Genomic DNA, 21,541 nt, shown 5'->3' with positions numbered 1-21,541 from the left:
GATTGAGGATTGAATAAGATATAGGCTTAAATTCTCATTTGTTTTCCCGTTTTCTCCTTTCTGCCCTGAATCTTGCTGGGTTCCTGCAGCTGCCCTCCTATATCGCACTCAAATGTCCATTTTTCATGTGCACAACTGGGTAATGTTAGAAGCTAGGCTATTCAAGTATAAAAGTAGTTGTAGCAAATTCCGCACCTATCCACAGGTTTGCTTTCCAGCAAGGATTGTTACTGCCAATCAGGAAGTTCACATTTCAAGATTTTAAAGCCTGTGCCAAAAACATTTCAATAGATTTGACAAACTTCAAAAAAGAATCAAATGATTATCAATACAAGTCAGAAATATCTAATTGTCTCATAGGTTTAATTTATGTTGTTGGAGGTTTGAGTGACTCTGGGTCAGAACTTCATTCAGCTGAAATGTTCAATCCCATCACAAAGCGTTGGACGACATTAGATGATATGAAGACAAAAAGAGCATATGTTGGAGTAGCTGCTCTGAATGACTGTATTTATGCTGTTGGAGGGTGGAATGAGACTCAGAATGCGCTGCGAACAGTGGAGAAGTATTCACTTCAGGAGGTGGGTGTAGTTTGTTTTCTAATTTTATTACAACAATTTACTTTATTTTTCTCTTTTGAAGAACATAAATCTATAGTTTGGTATGATTGCAGTGAGAAAACACATTGAGAGATAATTCAATACTGTTGAGATTTGTTAAGTTTTCTTTTTGTCTCTGGGGCCTATGCTGGGTGCCTAGCAGGTGCCATTAGCTTGATCCTGACAAGGCCTTGCTCTGGGTTCAGGGTGTGAAAGGAGAGGTGCAGCTACAGCCTTGGAAACCATTAACAGGAAGACCCCAATCCCCAAAGGTTATCTGGAGCAAGCTACTTCAGCCTGCCTGCGTGACATCTGCAGATCCTCTGATCTATTGAGGGTCCCAGTACAAGCTCAGTCATCAACTTTCTTCAAGTGCTGATCTGAGGAAATTGAGGCAAGAACCCAAGAATGCTCCCTTGTGCCTCAATGTAGTAAATAGGCTAGCCTGCACCTACTGGAAGGATAACATTTAGGGGAGCTGCAGAAATCCCTTAGCAGGTTAGCGGCTGCAGCGACCTGTAGAAACATTTTGCTGCTGGGAATTGAGCATTTGCCTCATGCAACAAAGAGCAATATCTCCCCTATTGTTCCTTTGCAGTAGAGAATAGGAGATTTATATTGGTTTTATTGGAATGTTCCGTGCCAGAAGTTTTATTGTCTAGCTGCTAATGATGGAACATGTTGTGACATAGGACAAACCCACCAATAGAGGTCACTGCTGGTAAATTCAGTATTTAATTTTTTAAGAACTGTTTTGCATATGTTCCCCTTCCGTAAACAGAAATGTTTGGTTCAGTCACTACTGTGAATGAGATTGTTTTCATGTCTTCAAAGGAAGGATTCACAGGCTGATTGGTCTGACAGTCCTTTCATGGCCATAACCATCTTTATATCAGACTCTTGGTCCTATACAACGGGAGGGTTTTAAAGGCTGCCACAACCCATACAAGGAGGGGTTGGATGGGGGTGTTGGTTGGAGATACCCACTCCCACTAGACTTGAGTATTCCACTGGATATTAATTCAGAATTCAGAGCTGGAACTCCATTTGCCTGGAATAAAGGGAGCAGGGTTCAAACCCTCTACATTCCAACTCAAGTGCAAATGCTACCACTAAGCCAATGGCTCAATCCACTGTGAATAAGGTGAAAAGGCTGTTCATCACAACACACTGATTACCTATCTACTCTGCCCTCCACTTCTGCATAGCAATAGTTTGAGATCAGGAACTCTGGGCACAAATTTGCATCGTGTTTTATGTCGTTTCTTTTGAAGCTGAATGATACTAAACGGTCTTGGAAATCAGGTGCGCAGTGGTTAGCACCGCAGCCTCACAGCTTCAGGGACCCGGGTTCAATTCTGGGTACTGCTTGTGCAGAGTTTGCAAGTTCTCCCTGTGACGGCATGGGTTTCCGCCGAGTGGCTCTGGTTTCCTCCCACAGCCAAAGACTTGCAGGTGATAGGTAAATTGGCCATTGTAAATTGCCCCTAGTGGTAGGGAATATGGGATTACTGTAGGGTTAGTATAAGTGGGTGGTTGTTGGTCGGCACAGACTTCGTGGGCCGAAGGGCCTGTTTCAGTGCTGTATCTCGAAATAAATACATTCGTGAGACATGCCATTATTGTGGTGTATTGCTAGGCTTCTCAAGTGGCCCTTCAAGGTGACCTGCTGGATCGTATCAGTCCAGCAACTTGTGTGATTTAGTGAATTCAGATTTCTCTTTTCTACTTCTTACTTCCTCCACCCCGCCCTCCTTTTCCAGGAGAAGTGGTTTGAGGTTTCACCTATGAAAATGGCAAGAGCGGGTGTTTCGGTCATTGCTGTTAATGGCCTCCTTTATGCAGTTGGAGGTCGAACATCAGGTAGAGATTCCTCCGCTCCTGTTACTCTGGACTCTGTTGAAGTGTATGATCCTCATACTGACACGTGGATAGAAATTGGGAACATGATAACTAGCCGCTGTGATGGGGGAGTAGCTGTGCTGTAACTGATTGCCTTCTGCGATTTAATCAAAATGACTCCTAGATGGAGAAAACCTGTATGCCAAATTGAACTGTCATCACCTATTTCCATTGTGATAAAGGAAATTTTCATGAGTTTGGACAGCTACTATTGGGTTTCAAGTTAAGGATTCAGTGCAGAGCTGGCCACATTAGTGCTAATATACAAAAAGAATTAAGGTTGTGTTACTGCTCTAAGTGAAATATGCATGTTTCAAGTTTATTTGAAGTAAAATTACAGATTTAAACCTAGAAGTGAATTTTAACACATGCCACAATCATTGGAATTTTCACAGTAACGTTACCCAAGTTAATGTCGAGTTTTAAAATTCTGATAGCAAATACAATTAACCAAAACATCAAACAACTGATTTCTTAAAAGCTGTGTTTTCATTTCAATACAGTGCAGTTTAGAAAAAGAAAAACTTGAAGCAACATACAGTATTTGCACAAAACATCAATTTTTAACATTTAGGGGTTGGATGTAGTCAGTGAAGATTTCCTTGACTGTAGCCGAGTGAATGTTTCTTATGGGGTGTGTGCAGTGACTGAGCTGAACAAATGCCTTTTTTAAGTGCTCTCCAGAGTCTACACTATATCTGGAACTGGCTCTACATATTATTTTATCATAAGTGTTAACAGTACAAGACAGCTGAGCAATGGATTATTACCTGGTGGCTTTATGTACCGAATAAAGCTTTATTTCTCAGTGTATGGATTGATATATACTGATGGTTTCTTTTATCTATATTTTCTTAATAAATGTATTCTAGCACAATTAATTGTTTTGCTTATATCTATACAACAATGAAAAGCGAGATGCTTTTTAATTTTATTCAGATGCGTAGAATTTACAATATTTCACATAAGCTGGTGTAGTATCTTCAGTTTTTCATTGGTGGCCGTGCCTTCAGCTAATTAGGCTCTAAGCTCTGGAATTCCCTCTTTAAATCTCTCCACTCTGTCTCCTTTTATGTTGCTCCTTAAAACCCACATCTTTGACCAAGCTTTTTCTCTTCTATCCTAATATGTCTATGTGGCTGGGTATCAAATATTATCAAATGCTCCTCTGACATGCCTTGGGATGCTTTTATTACATTTATAATAAACTTGCATTTATATAGCACATTTAAAAAGCACATTTAATGAACAAAATCTACTGTTCTAATACTATAGCAATACTTGAATATTAATCTTCATTAAGATATATAAACTTGTAGTTATGTAATTTGTTGTGACTTTTGTGTTCCATTTCTAGGTTTTTTAGCAAGCCTAGTTTATTTATGCAGATGTGATATGTATATGTTGAACAACTGCTGTTGTCAAATATATTGTTGCTGCAGAGATTAAGGGCCTTCCAAATACTGCAGATGCCTGACGGCATTTGGACAACATTGCTTGTTGTGCTTTGGCTGGCGGTGCACATCTACAAATAATGCACCACAGAGAACCAGAGAGATGCTGTAGCTCTTTAACATTTCCAGGCCTGCAGGACTGATAAAGGTGGTTCCGCGATTGGTTAAAATCCACCCAATTAAGCAACAGCCTTTGCTAGTACTGCAGTCTTGAGAACTTTAAAAACATTGAACATGCCAAGTCAGCTTTGTGTACATGTGCAAAGAAAGGAACTTCACAGATTGAACAAAGAAGCTTGTGATACAAAATAATAAAAAATAAAATCTGCTAAATGTTGTGCTCTTCTGACCTGGACCCCACAATCCAAAAGCAGATACATTTGCTCTTTAGTTAACCTCAGCAGTTTTAAAGGAGCTAGTTATCTGAATTTGCATATTTAGAACACTTGCCCCTAGGGAACATAGAGCAGTGTTCTGAAACAGAACTTATGAGGTTGAAACACCAATTTAACCAACTGAACAGCACTTCTTCCAGACTATTCACAAGCAACACCATGAGAGATCTACTAGTGTAAAACATTACTATGGGTACAATAGTTTAGTTAATTTCTCCATTAGGTGGATTAATTTGTAAAAAAAAACTTACATTCAAAAATCTCAGAATTTCACCCAAGATGGATGTTTGGTTTCTTAATACTATGATCCAAAGACAGACTGACTGCACCATACTTACAGGAGATGAGCATTTTATTAGTAACACATCAAGCTTTTAGTGCAAACTCAAAATGTTTACTAACATAATTTTAGCTCAGGTATCTAATGTTTAATAGAGGATGCAAACAAAAATGTCAATACTGCAAAGTACAATACTTTTTTCTAATTTTTTTCTACGAGGACTGTTACATTTTGGGATTTTTACGCTGGATATACTACTTGAATTCAGCATTAATGACCACTCCGGTAAACATGCTGAAGTAGTTATCCTTATCTTCCCAATATAAGTGTATCAAGTCCAACAAATTGAATAGTGAACCCATGCCCTTATATTCTCGTTGACTGGAATATATCAGATGCCACCCCATGCCCTCCTTGTCTTCAATGGACAGTTTGAATATGCTTTACCAGATTGAGGTTCAGAGTCTAAACTAGTAGTCAAATCTATTTACCATTAAACAGCTAAATGATTAGTCTTCAGTATGAAAAGTATCTTCAGAGTAATTTAAAAACTGTAAAATGTGAAAACTTAAAATGTAAGATGCTTTTCCTCCAACATCTCAAAAGTGATCCTTGAAATATTGCCACTCATTTCTCAGGTAACAAAATACCAGCAAAGTCTCTGCTTGCTTCAGACTGACTCACTGAGCTGATACTGCCAAATATAAGTGTAATGACCAGGTGAGAAAGGTGTCCAGGGGTCTGTTGCTGTCTTCACCTGGTCTTATTGTAACAGGGTTTTATTTTTAAATATACTGTGTTTTGAGCTCCCCCTTTGTGATTCCTTCTTCACAGCTTTCCAATTATAAGGCAAAGGAATGAGCATAAACAGGCTTCTTTCAGTTTAAAGGAGAAAAGTGAAATTTATTAAACCTCAAACTTTAATATGGTTAATGCCTACGGATATATGATGCGCCCACGCTAGCATGCACACGCGATACACACATGCAGATAGGGACAGAAAAGAGAAGAAAAAATAAAATGGAAAGGTTTGAGGCAAGTCTCTAAAGGCGGTTTCTGGTTACTGTTTCTGTGGTTCCAGCTCACTGTAGAGTCCCTGATTGTAGGCAGCTCTTACTTTTCATTGGGGCGCAGTATTATTCTTCAACGTAGGAGACTTTTCTCTCTTTGAGGTTCACATGTCTTCATTGGTTTCTGAAGCTGGTGAGAGTGAGCTGAGAGCAGACAGGAGAGGGATGTTCTCAAACCAGGAGCTTTCTGATCACAAATTCTCTGTTGGAAGTTTAAATTCAAAAACACCAGTCAAGTCATGTGACCAAAACTGGTCTGACCACTTCTTCTGTGTATTTGGCCATCTTAGTAGTTAACCCGGAATGCTTCAATGTCTGGTAATCAAAAGTCCATTATTGGTTGAATGTGTCAAGGCATAGCCCTTTGTCCCTTGTTCCAATACTGTCTGTTACTATGCAAATGTCTTTCCAGTTAGGGGCTTGCAATTTTAAGTTTTAATGTTCATGTGGCGAAGTAATGTGTGCCTCAGTCTTGGCAGGTGGGGGGGTGGGGGCTTGCCTGATATAAGCCAATAGGAAGCTCATCGGCAGAGTTGTCGAGCAAAGTGACTGTAATTAATCATGGCCCTGGCCTGACCTACATTGTCACTCCAAATAAACTGACAATCTTAGGATGTCAATCTCCTTGGATACTTGGAATTAAATGAGATGGTTTTATTTATTGATCTATGTCAATATGGTTACCTGCTCAATTAGTCCCTGTCCAGGTATCATGCAAACAATCAAATCATACACACAAGATTTCTGCTATTATTTGTACCTCTGCCATGTTCTGAAATGCAAATATTGGTTAGACTGTAATGTAAATTTGATCCAGTTTGTGTAAAACTGCAATAACTGCCTTTAACCTTGTGTGAGGATTGTAGCCAAGAATAAACAAACAATCTAAGAGCCAAAAAATACTTTGACAGACTTTTATCCAGGCTAAAATGACTCATGGTAGTATTTTTTCCTCTTTTTGCTAGGTCACAATATTGACAATACTTCTACATGATCAGTTTAAACAAAAAGGAACCAAAATACACAAGAAATAATGTGAAAGTTAGAGATTTTTCAATAGCTAGATTTTCAAAAGGTACTGTCAGTGATGAGCCTCCCTCTGAAATATAATGCATTCATGAATTAGTTGTTAATCATCCTCTTTAGTGGGTTTCTCTACACTACAGTTCTATTTGTCAGTTTTTAAAAAAATGTGCCATGATGATTTTATTTTTTATCAAACGCAAGCTTTTTCTCAGGATATGTATTTTTGATAATTAAAGTGGCAACTAAGGAGAATGTTGCTACCACAGTCAATACTGTTCGAAGAGCTCTAAACCAACCTGGATAACCTGGGAGTAAGGCTAAGTCATAATGCAATGCTATACCTAGGCCCATGATGATCAGAATTGTTGCTTCAGTGAGATTATCATGAAAGAGTAAGGCTATCCAGGCTAGCAAGGAAGGAACCACACTATTTCCCAGATTCAACCAGTCGGGTTTTGCAGGACTGCATTCTGGAATTGAAAATCCCCATCGTGCTCCTCCAATGAAAGAGAGAATCGTTGCTCCATATGCTATTTGGGCAAAAGCTAGTTCAGGGAAATATGTTTCTGTTATGGCCATTACAAGGGGAGCTGATACAAAAGGAATTAATCCACCATAGCCAAGGTAGAGGGCAGGTTTGGGACTGTTCTTCAGTTCTCTGAAATCGTATCTTATTAAGTCTAATTCACGTTTCTCTGGTTCCTCCACTTTCTTTATCTTGGCTGCTTGAGAGGACACATGAAAACAGCTTGTCTGAGTCCAGAAAGATGCAGATCTTTGTAAGTACTTAATGTTTCGATACGTCAGAATTCTTCTTTGTGTGCAATGGGCCAATAAATGATATGAAATCATGTTTCTTGATTCATTTGAAAACTGTGATGTTAATTTCTGAACCTAGAGTACAGAGTAACAATAATTAATACAATACATATGGGTGGCATGCACTGGACTCAGAATTTGTATTAACTACAGCAAGCTACAGAATTGAGCTTGGAATTTCATGGTATACTGCTGTCCTGAGCACATACATCTGTAACACAACCTACAATGTGACCTGAAATAAAAACAAAGTGGTGGAAATACTCAGCAGGTCTGGCAGCACCTGTGGAGAGAGAAGCAGAGTTAACGTTTCAGGTCTGTGATCTTTCATCGGAACTGGCAAAGGTTAGAAATGAAATAGGTTTTAAGCAAGTGAGGTGAGGTAGGTGGGGGAGGGGAAAGCGAACAAAAGGGGAGGCATGTGATGGAGCAGAGGGCAGGAGAGATTAACTGACAAGGAGGTCATGAGGCAAAGGGAGTGTGCTCATGGTGTGGTGAAAGACAAAGCATTATTGCAGAGAGAGTATTAATGACAGAATAATGAACAGCTCTGTCCAAAAGCACAAACATGAAAAATCAATTTTAAGGCAGGCACATGGGAAAAAAAACAAAATTAATAAAAAAAAGGGCCAGTCATGCTCTGAAATTATTGAACTCTATGTTCAGTCCGGAAGGCTGTACAGTGCCTAATCCGAAAATGAGATGCTGTTCCTCAAGTTTGCGTTGATAGACACTGGAGCAGGCCAAGGACAGAAATGTTCCGGACTGAACATTGAGTTCAATAATTTCAGAGCATAACGGGCCCTTTTTCATTGCAAAGAGCATACACAGAGCAATCGCGGACGTCATCAGTGCATGTGAACATTTGCCAGTTTGCCAGTATGAATGCGCACATGATGTCACCATGCAATGACGTTCTCACACCTCAATAGCCATCTCCATTCACCCGTAATCCACTCCCTCCCACCATCCCTGCTTCAATCGCCGCTTCACCCTCCACTCCCCTCCCTCAGCTACTCGCTCCCCCAGCCCGCGTTCGCTCCCGCCCCACCAGCCGCTCGCTGTAGGCCTCTCCACTTATCACTTCTCAGCCTTGCGCTCTCGCCCTCGACGCTTTCTCCCCACTGGCTGCTTCCCCCCCACACACCCAGCCGCTCACTCCAGACCTTGCAGCTTCTCCCCCCAGCCGCTCACTCCCCCCACTCCCTTGGCTGCTCGTTTCAGGCGTCCCTCCTCTCAGCCACTCACTCCCACATCCCCCTCGCAGTCTGCCTTGCTTCTTCGGGTGGCGCAGCGGGGAAGAATTGAACGTTGGAGCGAGTGGCATGGAGCGAGGAGGTGGGGAAGTGAGCGGCGAGACTGGAGCGAATGGATAACGGAAGGCAGCGGCAAACAAGCGAGCGGCGAGAAGATGGGTGCAGAAGGAAGCGGCAAAGAGAAGTGCAATGACAGGAGGGAGCAGGGAACTGTTGGGGCTGGATGGAGGTGGCGATAGCAACCATTGAGGGGATTTTCAGGTTGAATTTGTTTTTTGTGATAAATTGAGCACCACCATCTTTATTACTGGCAGCTGCCTGAGACATCGCAGACAGTGATATTTCAGTAGAAGAGGGTGCATTTGCACATGTGCTAGTACTGCGCCATCTAGTGGTTGCATTGTCAGCAAACTTTTCATTATTATTTTATTTTGTCTAATCAATTTTTTACCATGTGCCTGCCTGAAACCTGGTTTTTCATGTTCGTGCTTTTGGACAGAGCTGTTCATTATTCTGTCATTAACACTCTCTCTGCACTCATGCTTTGTCTTTCACCACACCATGAACACTTTGCCTTTGCCTCATGACCTCCTTGTCAATTAATCTCTCCTGCCCTCTGCCCTATCACACGCCTTCCCTTCTGTTCTCTTTCCCCCCCCCAACCCACCCCCACCTCACTTGCTTAAAACCTATGACATTTCTAACTTTTGCCAGTTCTGATGAAAGGTCACAGACCTGACACGTTGGCCGGAATTTTACTTTCGGCGGACGGGACTTCGCCACTGATGTATAAGTCGGTGGTGAACCCAGTTCTGCCTAGCCCGGGGATCTGACCCGCATTTTACTGGTCCCCAGGCTTTAATTGTCCCGAGGTGGGACTCCACCCGTTTGAGGGAGGAGGTTCCGCCTCATTGAGCTGTCACTAATCAAGGGGCCAGCAGCTCAGCCCCAGCAGCGCCACCGGGTGCTGTGGCCACAGCTAGGACTGCAGCCTGGCCGACTGAGGAGGATGCCATGGAGCCAGGAGTCCATTTAAGTTGGGGTTGCCTCTCCGGCGGGAGGGGGGGGGGGGGGGGGGGGGGGGGTGGAAATCGGTTGTGCCAGCAAGGCAAAGTGGTGGTTTGGGGGAAGGGGTTGTCCAGGGTCCCGGCGGTGGGTTGGAAGGCAGGGGCCACCCTCTGTCTGGCACCCTGTGCCCGACTGCCATGGCGCCCTCCCTCAGCACACGGAAAGGCCAGCAGCTATCGCTGGGCAGCCTTTCATGTCCCCAGCAGGCCCGCTTGCCATGGGTAAAACACCCGTGAGCAGGCGAAGGTCCTAAAGTGGCCACCTAAGGGCCTTGATCGACCTGCGCGGCGTAAAGTTGGCCAGAGGTGGAAGCAGGAAGGCCTCCCGGAGCCTCGTGCTCAATTTACACCGACCCACTGGGGGGCAGTGTAAAATTCAGCCCGTTAACTCTTCTCCCTCCACAGATGCTGCCAGACCTGCTAAGTACTTCCAGCACTTTGTTTTTAAATCAGTTTTCCAACATCCGCAGTATTTTGCTTTTACTACCAATGTGACCTATATTCGTTCTCTATAATATGAAAAACACTTCTCTACAAACTAAATTTTCAAAGATAAATTTTTTTCTTGTGTAAGGAGGAAGAGGATCTTTTCAGAATTACTAACCCCAACTAATCAGTTTAAATTATGGTTGTGGTAATACAAAATTGTACAACCCTATTTCTCAGGTCTGCTACACTTTGATACAACAAGGTTCAAAGGACTAGGTTCTCAGAATTACTGACTTAAAAGCTCTGCTTACATTTGATCTGGATGCTGGTGCCATCAAAACATATACATTAACTAGATAGACAGGAGTGGTTGGGGGGCGGGGGGGGAGTGTTTTTCCCATGTACCCCCCCATAATAGTAAATTACATTATTACATGCAGTATTGGGGAGACGGTGTCGTAGTGGTACTATCGCTGGACTAGTAATCCTGAGGCCCAGGCTCATGCCCTGGGGACATGGGTTCAAATCCCACCATGACAGCTGGTGGAATTTAAATTCAATTAATTAATAAAAATCTGGAAGTGAAAGCTAGATCGATTCATCGATGGTCATAAAAAAACCACCAGGTTCACTAATGTTCTTCAGGGAAGGAAATCTGCCGTCCTTAGTTGGACTAACCTACATGGGACTCCAGACACAATGTATTTGACTTAACTGCCCTCTGAAATGGCCCAGCAAGCCACTTCTTGTATCAAACTGCTGCAGAAAGGTAAAAATGTAAGAACACTGGACCAACCACCTGGCACGACTCAGGAACCGGAAATGACAAAGGCACACCTTACTAGTCCTCATAACTAACATTTGGGGGCTTGTGCCAAAATTGGGAGAAGTGTCCCACTACTACTCAAACAACAACCTGAATTGTCTTACTCTCAGAATCATAACTTAAAGCCAATGTCCCGGACACCGGCATCACCCTCCCTGCACCAGCAGAGGCGGTGGCACAGTGGGGAGGGAGTTGCCCCAGGAGTCATGAACATTGACTGCAGACCCCATGAAGTCGCATAGCATCAGCTCAAACATGGGCAAGGAAACCTCCGTCCCTCAGCTGATGAATCCGTACTTCTCCATGTTGAACACTACATGGAGGAAGCACTGAAGGTGGCAAGGGCACAGAATGTACTCTGGGTGGGGAACTTCACTGTCCATCACCAAGAGTGGCTTGGTAGCACCACTACTGACTGAGCCATGAAGGACACAGGTGCCAGATTGGGCCTGTGGCAGGTGGTAAGAGAAGCAACAAGGGAAAAACCTACCTGACCTTGCCATCACCAATCTACTGATGCAGATGCATCTGTCCATGACAGTATAGGTAGGAGTGACCACCGCACAGTCCTTGTGAAGACGAAGTCCCATCTTCACACTGAGCATACCCTCCATCATATTGCGTGGCACTACCAATGTGCTAAATAGGATAGATTCAGAACAAATCTAGAAGCTCAAAACTGGGTATCCAGGAGGGGCTGTGGGCCTGATGGCCTAGCATATCCCTTCATTCTACTATTACCATCAAGCCAAGGATCAACCCTGCTTCAATGAAGAATGCAGGACAGCATGCCAGGAGTAGCAACAGGCATACCTAAAAATGAGGTGTCAACCTGGTGAAGCTACAACACATGCATGCCAAACAGCGGAAGCAGCATGCAATAGAGCTAAGCAATCCCACAACCAACGAATCAGCTGATAGCTCTGCAGTCCTGCCACATCCAGTCACGAATGGCAGTGGACAATTAAACAACCAACAGGAGGAAGTGGCTCCACAAACATCCTCATCCTCAGTGATGGGGGGGAGCCCAGCACATCAGTGCAAAGACAAGGCTGAAGCATTTGCAACCACCTTCAGCCAGAAGTGCCGAGTGGATGATCCAACTCTGCCTCCTCCTGAGGTCCCCAGCATCACAGATGCCAGTCTTCAGCCAATTCAATTCACTCCACGTGATATCAAGAAACGGCTAATGGCACTGGATACTGCAAAGGCTGTGACCCCTGACAACATCCCAGCATGAGAACTGAAGACTTGTGCACCAGAACTAGCTTCACCCCTAGTCAAGCTGTTCCAGTACAGCTACAACACTGGCACCTACACAACAATGTGAAAAATTGCCCAGATATGTCCCATCCACAAAAAGCAAGACAAATCCAATCCAGCCAATTATCACCCCATCAGCTTCCTCTTAATCATTAGCAAAATGATGGAAGGCGTTATCGACGGTGCTATCAAGCAGCACTAACACAGCAATAACCTGCTCACTGATGCGCAGTTTGGGTTATGCCAGGGCCACTCAGCTCCTGATCTCATTACAGCCTTGATCCAAACATGGACAAAAGAGTTGAACTCAAGAGGGGAGGAGAGAATGACTGCCCTTGACATCAAGGCAGCATTTGACAGAGTGTGGCATCAAGGAGCCCTGGCAAAATGGAAGTCAATGGGAATCAGGGGGAAACCTCTTCACTAGCTGGAGTCATACCTAGCGCAAAGGAAGATGGTTGTGGATGTTGGAGGCCAATCATCTCAATCACAGGACATCGTTGCAGGAGTTCCTCGGGGTAGTACCCTAGGCCAAACCATCTTCAGCTGCTTCATCAATGACCTTCCTTCCATCATAAGGTCAGAAGTGGGGATGTTTGCTGATGATAGCACAATGTTCAGTACCATTTGCAACTCCTCGGATACTGAAACAGTCCGTGTCCATACGCAGCGAGACCTGGACAACATTCAGGCTTGGGCTGATGAAAGGCAAGTAACATTTGCGTCACACAAGTGCCAGGCAATGACCATCTCCAACAAGAGAGAATCTAACCAATTAGGGGTGGCACAGTGGTTAGCACCACAGCCTCACAGCTCCAGCGACCCGGGTTCAATTCTGAGTACTGCCTGTGCGGAGTTTGCAAGTTCTCCCTGTGAACCGCGTGGATTTTCGCCGGGTGTTCCGGTTTCCTCCCACAGCCAAAGACTTACAGGTTGATAGGTAAATTGGCCATTGTAACTTGCCCCGAGTATAGGTAGGTGGTAGGGGAATATAGGGAAGGTGGGGATGTGGTAGGAGTATGGGATTAGTGTAGGGTTAGTATAAATGGGTGGTTGATGGTCGGCACAGACTTGGTGGGCCAAAGGGCCTGTTTCAGTGCTGTATCTCTAAATAAATAAAATAAATTAAATGGCATTACCATCGCTGAATCCTCCACTATCAACATCTTGGGGTTTACCATTGGGCAGAAACTGAACTGGAGAAGCCATATAAATACTGTGGCTACAAGAGCAGTTCTACAGGGAGTTCTGAGGCACGTAATTCAGCTCCCGACTCATCAAAGCCTGGCCACCATCTATAAAGCACAATTCAGGAGCTTAATGGAATACTCTTCACTTACACGGATGAGCATGTCTCCAAGAGCTCGACATCATCCAGGACAAGGCAGGCCGATTGATTGGCACCCCATCCACCATCTTAAATATTCACTCCCTTCACCAGCAACATACAGCGGCAGCAGTGTGTACCATATACAAGATGCACTGCAGCAACTCGCCTAGGGTCCTTCAACAACACCTTCCAAACCTGCGACCTCTACCATCTAGAAGGACAAGGGCAGCAGATACATGGGAACACCAACACCTGCAAGTTCTCCTCCAACACACACACCAACCTGACTTGGAACTATATCGCCGTTCCTTCACTGTCGCTGGATCAAAACCCTGGAACACCCTTCCTAATGCACCAGATGGACTGCAGTGGTTCAAGAAAGCGGCTTACAACAACCATCTCAAGGGAAATTAGGGACAGGTAACAAATGTTGCCTTTGCCAGCGATGCCCACATCCCATGAAAGGATTTAAAAAAGCAACCAAAGCTTGCAGCAGTAGGACAGATTGTTTTTTTCCTTCAGCTCCACTGTAAACAGTTCTAATGAAAGGTCATTGACTTGAAATGTTAACTGTTTCTCTCTTCACAGATACTGCCCGACCTGCTGAGTATTTCCAGCATTTTCTGTTTTTATTTCAGATTTCCAGCATCTGCAGTATTTTGCTTTTGGGCTACGAGCAGGGCTGGTTCACCTTTCCCCATCCTACCCTCCCGCTGAAGGTACAAGTCTTTAATGGACCATGGAGACACAGATGTGACATTGCAATTTCACCCAAATGGCCATTCTTCATGTATAAGCCAGCATCACAAGCCAGTCAGATTCTTTCTATACTTGATATCAACACATTCATACTTTTTACCATTGGTCATAGGATAGCAATCAGGAAGAAACTCCTGTTAACTTTTTTCCCTCCCTAGCACAGAGGCCAATTTCAGAGGCCCAGCTGCAGATCTGGCTATCTCAGCTCAGACCTGGGATTGAACCTGGGATCTTTGTGGGTTGCATGGCTCTGTTCCACACTGGGCAGTGCATTTACAATTGAGCATACTAATCACCAATGGTTATATAGTTCTCTCATGCTCCAAGCAATCTATATTTTGGAGTCAGCTTCAACAGCTGCAGCTGTACAAAACTCTGGTGAGACCGCACCTGGAGTATTGCGTGCAGTTCTGGTCACTGCATTATAGGAAGGATGTGGAAGCTATGGAAAGGGTGCAGAGGAGATTTACTAGGATGTTGCCTGGTATGGAGGGAAGGTCTTACGAGAAAAGGCTGAGGGACTTGAGGTTGTTTTCGTTGGAGAGAAGGAGGAGGAGAGGTGACTTAATAGAGACATATAAGATAATCAGAGGGTTAGATAGGGTGGATAGTGAGAGTCTTTTTCCTCGGATGGTGATGGCAAACACGAGGGGACATAGCTTTAAGTTGAGGGATGATAGATATAGGACAGATGTCAGAGGTAGTTTCTTTACTCAGAGAGTAGTAGGGGCGTGGAACGCCCTGCCTGCAACAGTAGTAGACTCGCCAACTTTAAGGGCATTTAAGTGGTCATTGGATAGACATATGGATGAAAATGGAATAGTGTAGGTCAGATGGTTTCACAGGTCGCCGCAACATCGAGGGCCAAAGGGCCTGTACTGCGCTGTAATGTTCTAATGTATGTCAATGATACCCAACTCCCTGCTACCCCTGATTCTGCTATTGCTACCAAACTTTGGGCCATCAAATCCAGTGTGAGGGAGAACTTTTTTCAGCTCAATATCGGCAAGACAGAAGACATTCTGTTCAGCTCCCGCTAGAAATCTTACATCACAGGCAATTAGTTTCATTCCTTTACCTGTTTGCTTCAAGCTGGATCCACATTGATCCTAAAATCCATTCAATAGTTTTCCAAAATCTTCTGTAGCTTCAAAGTAACCTAACTCTGTAATTGTCTTCAACCTATAGCTCAACCACTGTGGCAAAGCTTGCATCCACCAAGGCTGTACACTTAGGAATGCTCTCTCTCTGCTGTGCCACATTTTCTGTCTTCAAAAGCCTCCTGAAAATCCACCCCTTCAACTGCATTTTCAGTCACTTCTTGTAACTTCTCCACTTCTCACTAAGTGTCCTCCAATATCCTGTGAAGTAACTTTTGGAAGTTTGTTACATGAAAGGCATTATATAAGTTTACGTAATTACTGCTGATTCCTCAGATGCCCAGAGATTAGCAAGTTCTCCTGCGGGAAATAGGGGAGCAATAAAAATCACAACAAAGTCCTCTCATCCTACACCTCTGTGACACATCATACTAATGTGCTGTATTACTGAGAAACTTTTGCCATGTGATTTATTCTGACAATAACTTTATGCAATGACTTCAAAAGTTCCTGCAATTTCAACTATTTTTTTCAACTGCTGAACGTCCTCCCCACCCTATCCCATCCCTATATTAGCATATTTTTACTGGTTGAAATCTTTTGTACTACATTAACTCCTAAAAAGAATTAAGATAGTTGAGTGTTTTGATTTTGAACCACCAGCTGTTAGAATTAAAATACAGATTCATATTTATCTTTTCAACAAACCTTTTGACTTACTACAGGAATCTAGATGATCTCCTATTGTACTTCCACATTAACCTGAGCACCTTTAGTCTATATTGCCTTGACATCTATTTTTGCTACTGCCTTCTTCACTGGAAAAGTTAAAGCTCTGCAGGGTGCAGTGCTCTCAAACGTGGTGTGTAGTGCCAACAAATGTATTCTTTATGCATGCTAGACACTTACTTTGCTAGTTGTTTGAAAGCATCTCCTCACCAAAAAAGCAAACATCTTAAGGGTTGGACACCTGCAAAAAATAAAATAAAGTCTTAAAATTTGTCTATACCATAGATTATCAATATTGTTATAGAGATAAGTAAGAGAATTTTAGAAATTGAGTTATGTTTGGTCCAACAATACTTTGAATTTAGGTAATTTTATTCCTGTCACCACTTGGCAAAGGGAAAGTTTTTTAAATTCATTCATGAGATGTGGGCGTCGCTGGCCAGGCCAGCATTTATTGCCCATTCCTAATTGCCCTTGAGAAGGTGGTGGTGAGCTGCCTTCTTGAACCGCTGCAGTCCATGTGGGGTAGGTACACCCACAGTGCTGTTAGGAAGGGAGCTCCAGGATTTTGACCCAGCTACAGTGAAGGAACAGCGATATAGTTCCAAGTCAGGATGGTGTGATTTGGAGGGGAACTTGCAGGTGGTGGTGTTCCCATGCATTTGCTGCCCTTGTCCTTCTAGTTGGTAGAGGTCGTGGGTTTGGAAGGTGCTGTCTAAGGAGCCTCGGTGTAGATGGTACACACTGCTGCCACTGTGCGTCGGTGGTGGAGGGAGTGAATGTTTGTAGATGGGGTGCCAATCAAGGGGCTGCTTTGTCCTGGATGGTGTTGAGCTTCTTGAGTGTTGTTGGAGCTGCACCCATCCAGGCAAGTGGAGAGTATTCCATCACACTCCTGACTTGTGCCTTATAGATGGTGGACAGGCTTTGGGGAGTCAGGAGGTGAGTTACTCGCCACAGGATTCCTAGCCTCTGACCTGTCCTTGTAGCCATGGTATTTATATGGCTACTCCAGTTCAGTTTCTGGTCAATGGTAGTCCCTAGGATGTTGATAGTGGGGGATTCAGCGATGGTAACGCCATTGAATGTCAAGGGGAGATGGTTAGATTCTCTCTTGTTGGAGATGGTCATTGCCTGGCACTTGTGTGGCGCGAATATTACTTGCCACTTATCAGCCCAAGCCTGGATATTGTCCAGGTCTTGCTGCATTTCTACACGGACTGCTTCAGTATCTGAGGAGTCACGAATGGTGCTGAACATTGTGCAATCATCAGTGAACATCCCCACTTCTGACCTTATGATTGAAGGAAGGTCATTGATGAAGCAGCTGAAGATGGTTGGCCTAGGACACTACCCTGAGGAACTCCTGCAGTGATGTCCTGGAGCTCAGATGATTGACCTCCAACAACCACAACCATCTTCCTTTGCGCTAGGTATGACTCCAGCCAGCGGAGGCTTTTCCCCCTGATCCCCATTGATCTCAGTTTTGCTAGGGCTCCTTGATGCCATACTCGGTCAAATGCTGCCTTGATGTTAAGGGCAGTCACTCTCACCTCACCTCTTGAGTTCAGCTCTTTTGTCCATGTTTGAACCAAGGCTGTAATGAGGTCAGGAGCTGAGTGGCCCTGGTGGAACCCAAACTGAGCAGGTTATTGTTAAGCAAGTGCCGCTTGATGGCACTGTTGATGACACCTTCCATCACTTTACTGATGATTGACAGTAGGCTGATGGGACGGTAATTGGCTGGGTTGGTCTATTCCCTGTTGCTCTATAATTCTAAACATTACAATTAACTGTCTGTGCATTTAATGGGACCTCTTGGTTTCCAATTCTTAACTTAAAATTTGTTTTGATGCAAGCTTGGAATAGCTATTTTGTACTGAACTCCCCTGATGGGAAAATCACAAAGGACCATTGAAGCAGCATTACAAATATAACTACAAGCCATAGCTTAACAGGGAAGTTCTACCCAAAAGTAAATTTAGCAACATTATAAGGTCTTGCTCATTCTTCAAATGAAAGCACCTCCACAAAGTGCAGAAGCATGGCTAGGTGATGACAGCAGATGTCAAAAGAGATGTAAATGTTAGCCAAGGGCAGCACTTTAAATTATGCTGGAAGCTTTTATGACGTCCATTCTCCCTAATGGCACTATTACTCCGACCATACATGTAAGATGCTGAATGAAGAACAATCCCTTTTCCCAACTTGGATTCAATTCACAGTTGTAAAGCCCAAAACAATAACAAAGGACAGCTGGTTCATTGTTGCAAGCAACACTAGATTTTCACACGACTCATCTGCATTGCACACTAACATTGCTATCTTGAGAACTCCTAAAGCACTTGGCTTGTGCATTTAAACTGCAGTTGCTGGTCTCATATGCTCATTTATATTTTTTGGCTTGAAAAGCAATTCTCCCTTGTTTCAGTGCCTGCACTCCCATCTCTTGAGTCAGATGTAATTGCACTAGGGAGGGTACAGAGGAGATTTACGAGGATGTTGCCAGGACTGGAAAAATGCAGCTACGAGGAAGGATTGGATAAGTTGGGGTTGTTCTCCTTGGAACAGAGAAGGCTGAGGGGAGATCTGATTGAAATGTACAAAATTTTGAGTGGCCCGGATAGAGTGGAGGTGAAGGGCCAATTCACCTTAGCAGAGAGGTCAGTGGCTAGGGGGCATAGATTTAAAGTGATTGGTAGAAAAATTAGAGGGGCGATGAGGAAAAGCTTTTTCACCCAGAGGGTGGTGGGGGTCTGGAAGCCTGAAAGGGTAGTTGAGGCAGAAACCCTCAACTCATTCAAAAGGAGTCTGGATTTGCACCTCAAGTACCGTAATTTGCAGGCTACGGACCAAATGCTGGAAGGTGGGATTAGAGTAGGTGGATAATTTTTCAGCCAGCACAGACATGATAGGCCAAGTGGCCTTCTTCTGTGCCTTAAAATTTCTATGATTCTCTGAAAGTTGTGGGTTCAAGCTCCACATAGAGACTTGAGCACACAATCTAGACTGGCACCTTAATGTCACCCTGAGGGAGTGCTGACCTTTGGATTAAACAATAAACCACAGCCCCGGCTGCCCTCACAGGTCAACACAACAGATCCCAGGGCACTATTCAAATAGAAGAGCAGCGAAGTTTTCTTGGTGACTAGGCCAACATTTATCCCTTAACCACCTTCACTAAAACTGAGGATTTGGTCATGTATAATCTCGATCTCCGAGCTGGTTCATACATAGTGGCCAAAATAGGTGCCAGGTAGTAACAGGAAGAACTGTAGCCAAAGGGCAATGGAAGCTTTTTTCCCCCCATCTCCTGCAATGGATCCAATACTCATTCAGTACTCAGCTGGGTACTAAAATCATTGAACAAGTAGTAAAACACAGCAGCCGCTGGAAATCTAAAACAAAAACTGAAAATACTGGAAACACTCAACATGTTAAGCAGCACCTGTAGAGAAAACAAAAGTTGATGTTTGGGTATAAACCCTTGCTCAGAAGTGTAAGATATTACTGGTAGACTACATTCAAAAAGGAACAGAAAAGGGGCAAGAGAGAAATGAAACAATACAAAAAAATGATCACTTACACAGAAAAATGAATAGAATGACCTGTAAAATGCTTCAGTTAAGATTGTTAAATGGCAGAAATGGTATTTGCATGAAGCAAAAAGAGGCATGGTGAGCAAAACTGAAGACTTACATGAGACATTGGAGAGTGTGTGAATGGTTAGTTAGAAACAGAAGTATAAACCTCTAGTGAGAATTGCCAGGTGATGAAGAGAAATGTTTCTTAGAAAATGTTCTAGCCATCGACCCTTACGACTATATGAATTAGGAGCAGAAATAGGCCATTCAGCCCGGCGAACCTGCTTTGCCATTCAAGAAGACCATGGCTGATCTGTTTCAGTCTTGAATTTCACACTCCCATCTACCCTGGATAATCTTTGATTCTCTTGCCTAACAAGAATCTACCTCTGCCTTAAAAATATTCAATGTCCCTGCCTCCACCACCTTCTGAGGCAGAGAATTCCAAAGTCGCACAACCCTCTGAGAAAAAAATTCTCCTCGTCAATGTCCTAAAAGGGCAACACCTAATTTTAAAACAGTGCCCCCTAGTTCTGGATTCTTCCACAACAGGAAACATCCTTTCCACATTCATCCTGTCAAGACCGTTCAGGATCTTATATACATCAATCAAGTCTCCCCTCAATCTTCTAAACTCCAGTGAAAACAAGCCTAGTCTGTCCAACCTTTTGTCATAAGACCACCCGCTTATTCCACATATCAATCTAGTAAACCTCCTCTGAACTGCCTCCAAAGTACATTGGCATCTCTTCCCATTACAGAGAGACTGTTGATAATATATATCTTGACAGTCATGCAACCGTGAGGCAAGCTGAGGAGGCTGTCCTTCATGAACTACCACAGCCAGTACGAGGATTGAACCCATGCTGTTGGCATCTTTCTGTACCACACTCTGGACAACTGAGCTAACCAACCCCCTTAACAGAAACATAAAAAGAACTGGCAAAACGGAGCCAGCTCCAGTTGCTGATGAATGAAAAGAGGTCAACACCAAGGATGCAGACCATCCTGCTATAAGTTTTCCAACAAGGGGTCACCAACCCCAACCCAAGCACCGACCTGTTGTTTTCACTAACCCTCCCCCCCCCTCCCCCTCCCCCTCCCATTTCATCTATCCATCCCTGGAAACACAAGAACATCCGAAACTCATTGATTCGTGGCCAGTTAATTCTCTTTACAAGATTTAGGGATTATACAGCAATTCAGTTGAATAAACTTCATCAAACATCTCCAAACATTACAAATGATTAGAGCTTTGCCAGTTGACAAGACTGATGTTATTTAAAATATATATATATAAGAATGACACCGATTACAGACCCATTTAACAACATGGAGTTGTGTGTTCACCTTGTAAAGTGATAGCTATCAGATTGAGACAGCGCCAACCCCAATGATAATGAGTAATGTTTGAATTTGGAACATACCAACTGGCCGAACCCCAGAGGATGAGACGGCTCTGTCCCTGGGCACGAACGACAAAGAGAAACACACGCTTACCTCCGCCGAGAAAACCCACAGAAATCAACCAACAAAATTACCAAACTTAATTCCGTAAAAATTAAACCCAAATCCCTGACCCATAAGAGAAAGTCAGAGGAACCTTGAAAGCAGCCGACAAGTTCCCTTCCGGGTCACCCCCAATCAGTTCCG

At 43.7% G+C, this 21,541-nt stretch overlaps 2 protein-coding genes across 6 annotated transcripts in view; one reads left to right on the top strand and one right to left on the bottom strand.

Annotated features, from left to right (window-relative positions):
* ipp (intracisternal A particle-promoted polypeptide) overlaps positions 1-3,766 on the top strand; it is a 21,398-nt gene extending 17,632 nt beyond the window's left edge. Inside the window, exons 7-8 of the mRNA XM_068037070.1 lie at positions 361-581; positions 2,363-3,766. Coding sequence (XP_067893171.1) covers positions 361-581; positions 2,363-2,587 — 446 coding nt within the window. The 3' untranslated portion in view covers positions 2,588-3,766. The remainder of the gene's footprint in view (positions 1-360; positions 582-2,362) is intronic.
* Positions 2,802-21,541, bottom strand: tmem69 (transmembrane protein 69). 5 transcript variants are annotated; one of them, XM_068037074.1, is made up of 3 exons: positions 21,492-21,541; positions 16,485-16,545; positions 2,802-7,620 (listed from the first exon to the last, which is right to left on the bottom strand). In XM_068037074.1, exons 2-3 carry the CDS (start codon positions 16,527-16,529, stop codon positions 6,907-6,909), a joined length of 759 nt encoding a protein of 252 aa, XP_067893175.1. In that variant the 5' UTR covers positions 16,530-16,545; positions 21,492-21,541; the 3' UTR covers positions 2,802-6,906. The 5 variants fall into 5 exon arrangements, with proteins under 5 accessions (XP_067893175.1, XP_067893173.1, XP_067893174.1 ...); XM_068037072.1 differs by lacking the exon at positions 21,492-21,541 and adding an exon at positions 21,316-21,485; XM_068037073.1 differs by lacking the exon at positions 21,492-21,541 and adding an exon at positions 21,389-21,485.

This window comes from Heterodontus francisci, chromosome 8 (assembly GCF_036365525.1).
Source record: "Heterodontus francisci isolate sHetFra1 chromosome 8, sHetFra1.hap1, whole genome shotgun sequence".
NCBI classification, from domain to species: Eukaryota; Metazoa; Chordata; class Chondrichthyes; order Heterodontiformes; family Heterodontidae; genus Heterodontus; species Heterodontus francisci.
This window is presented reverse-complemented; position numbering and strand designations above follow the sequence as displayed.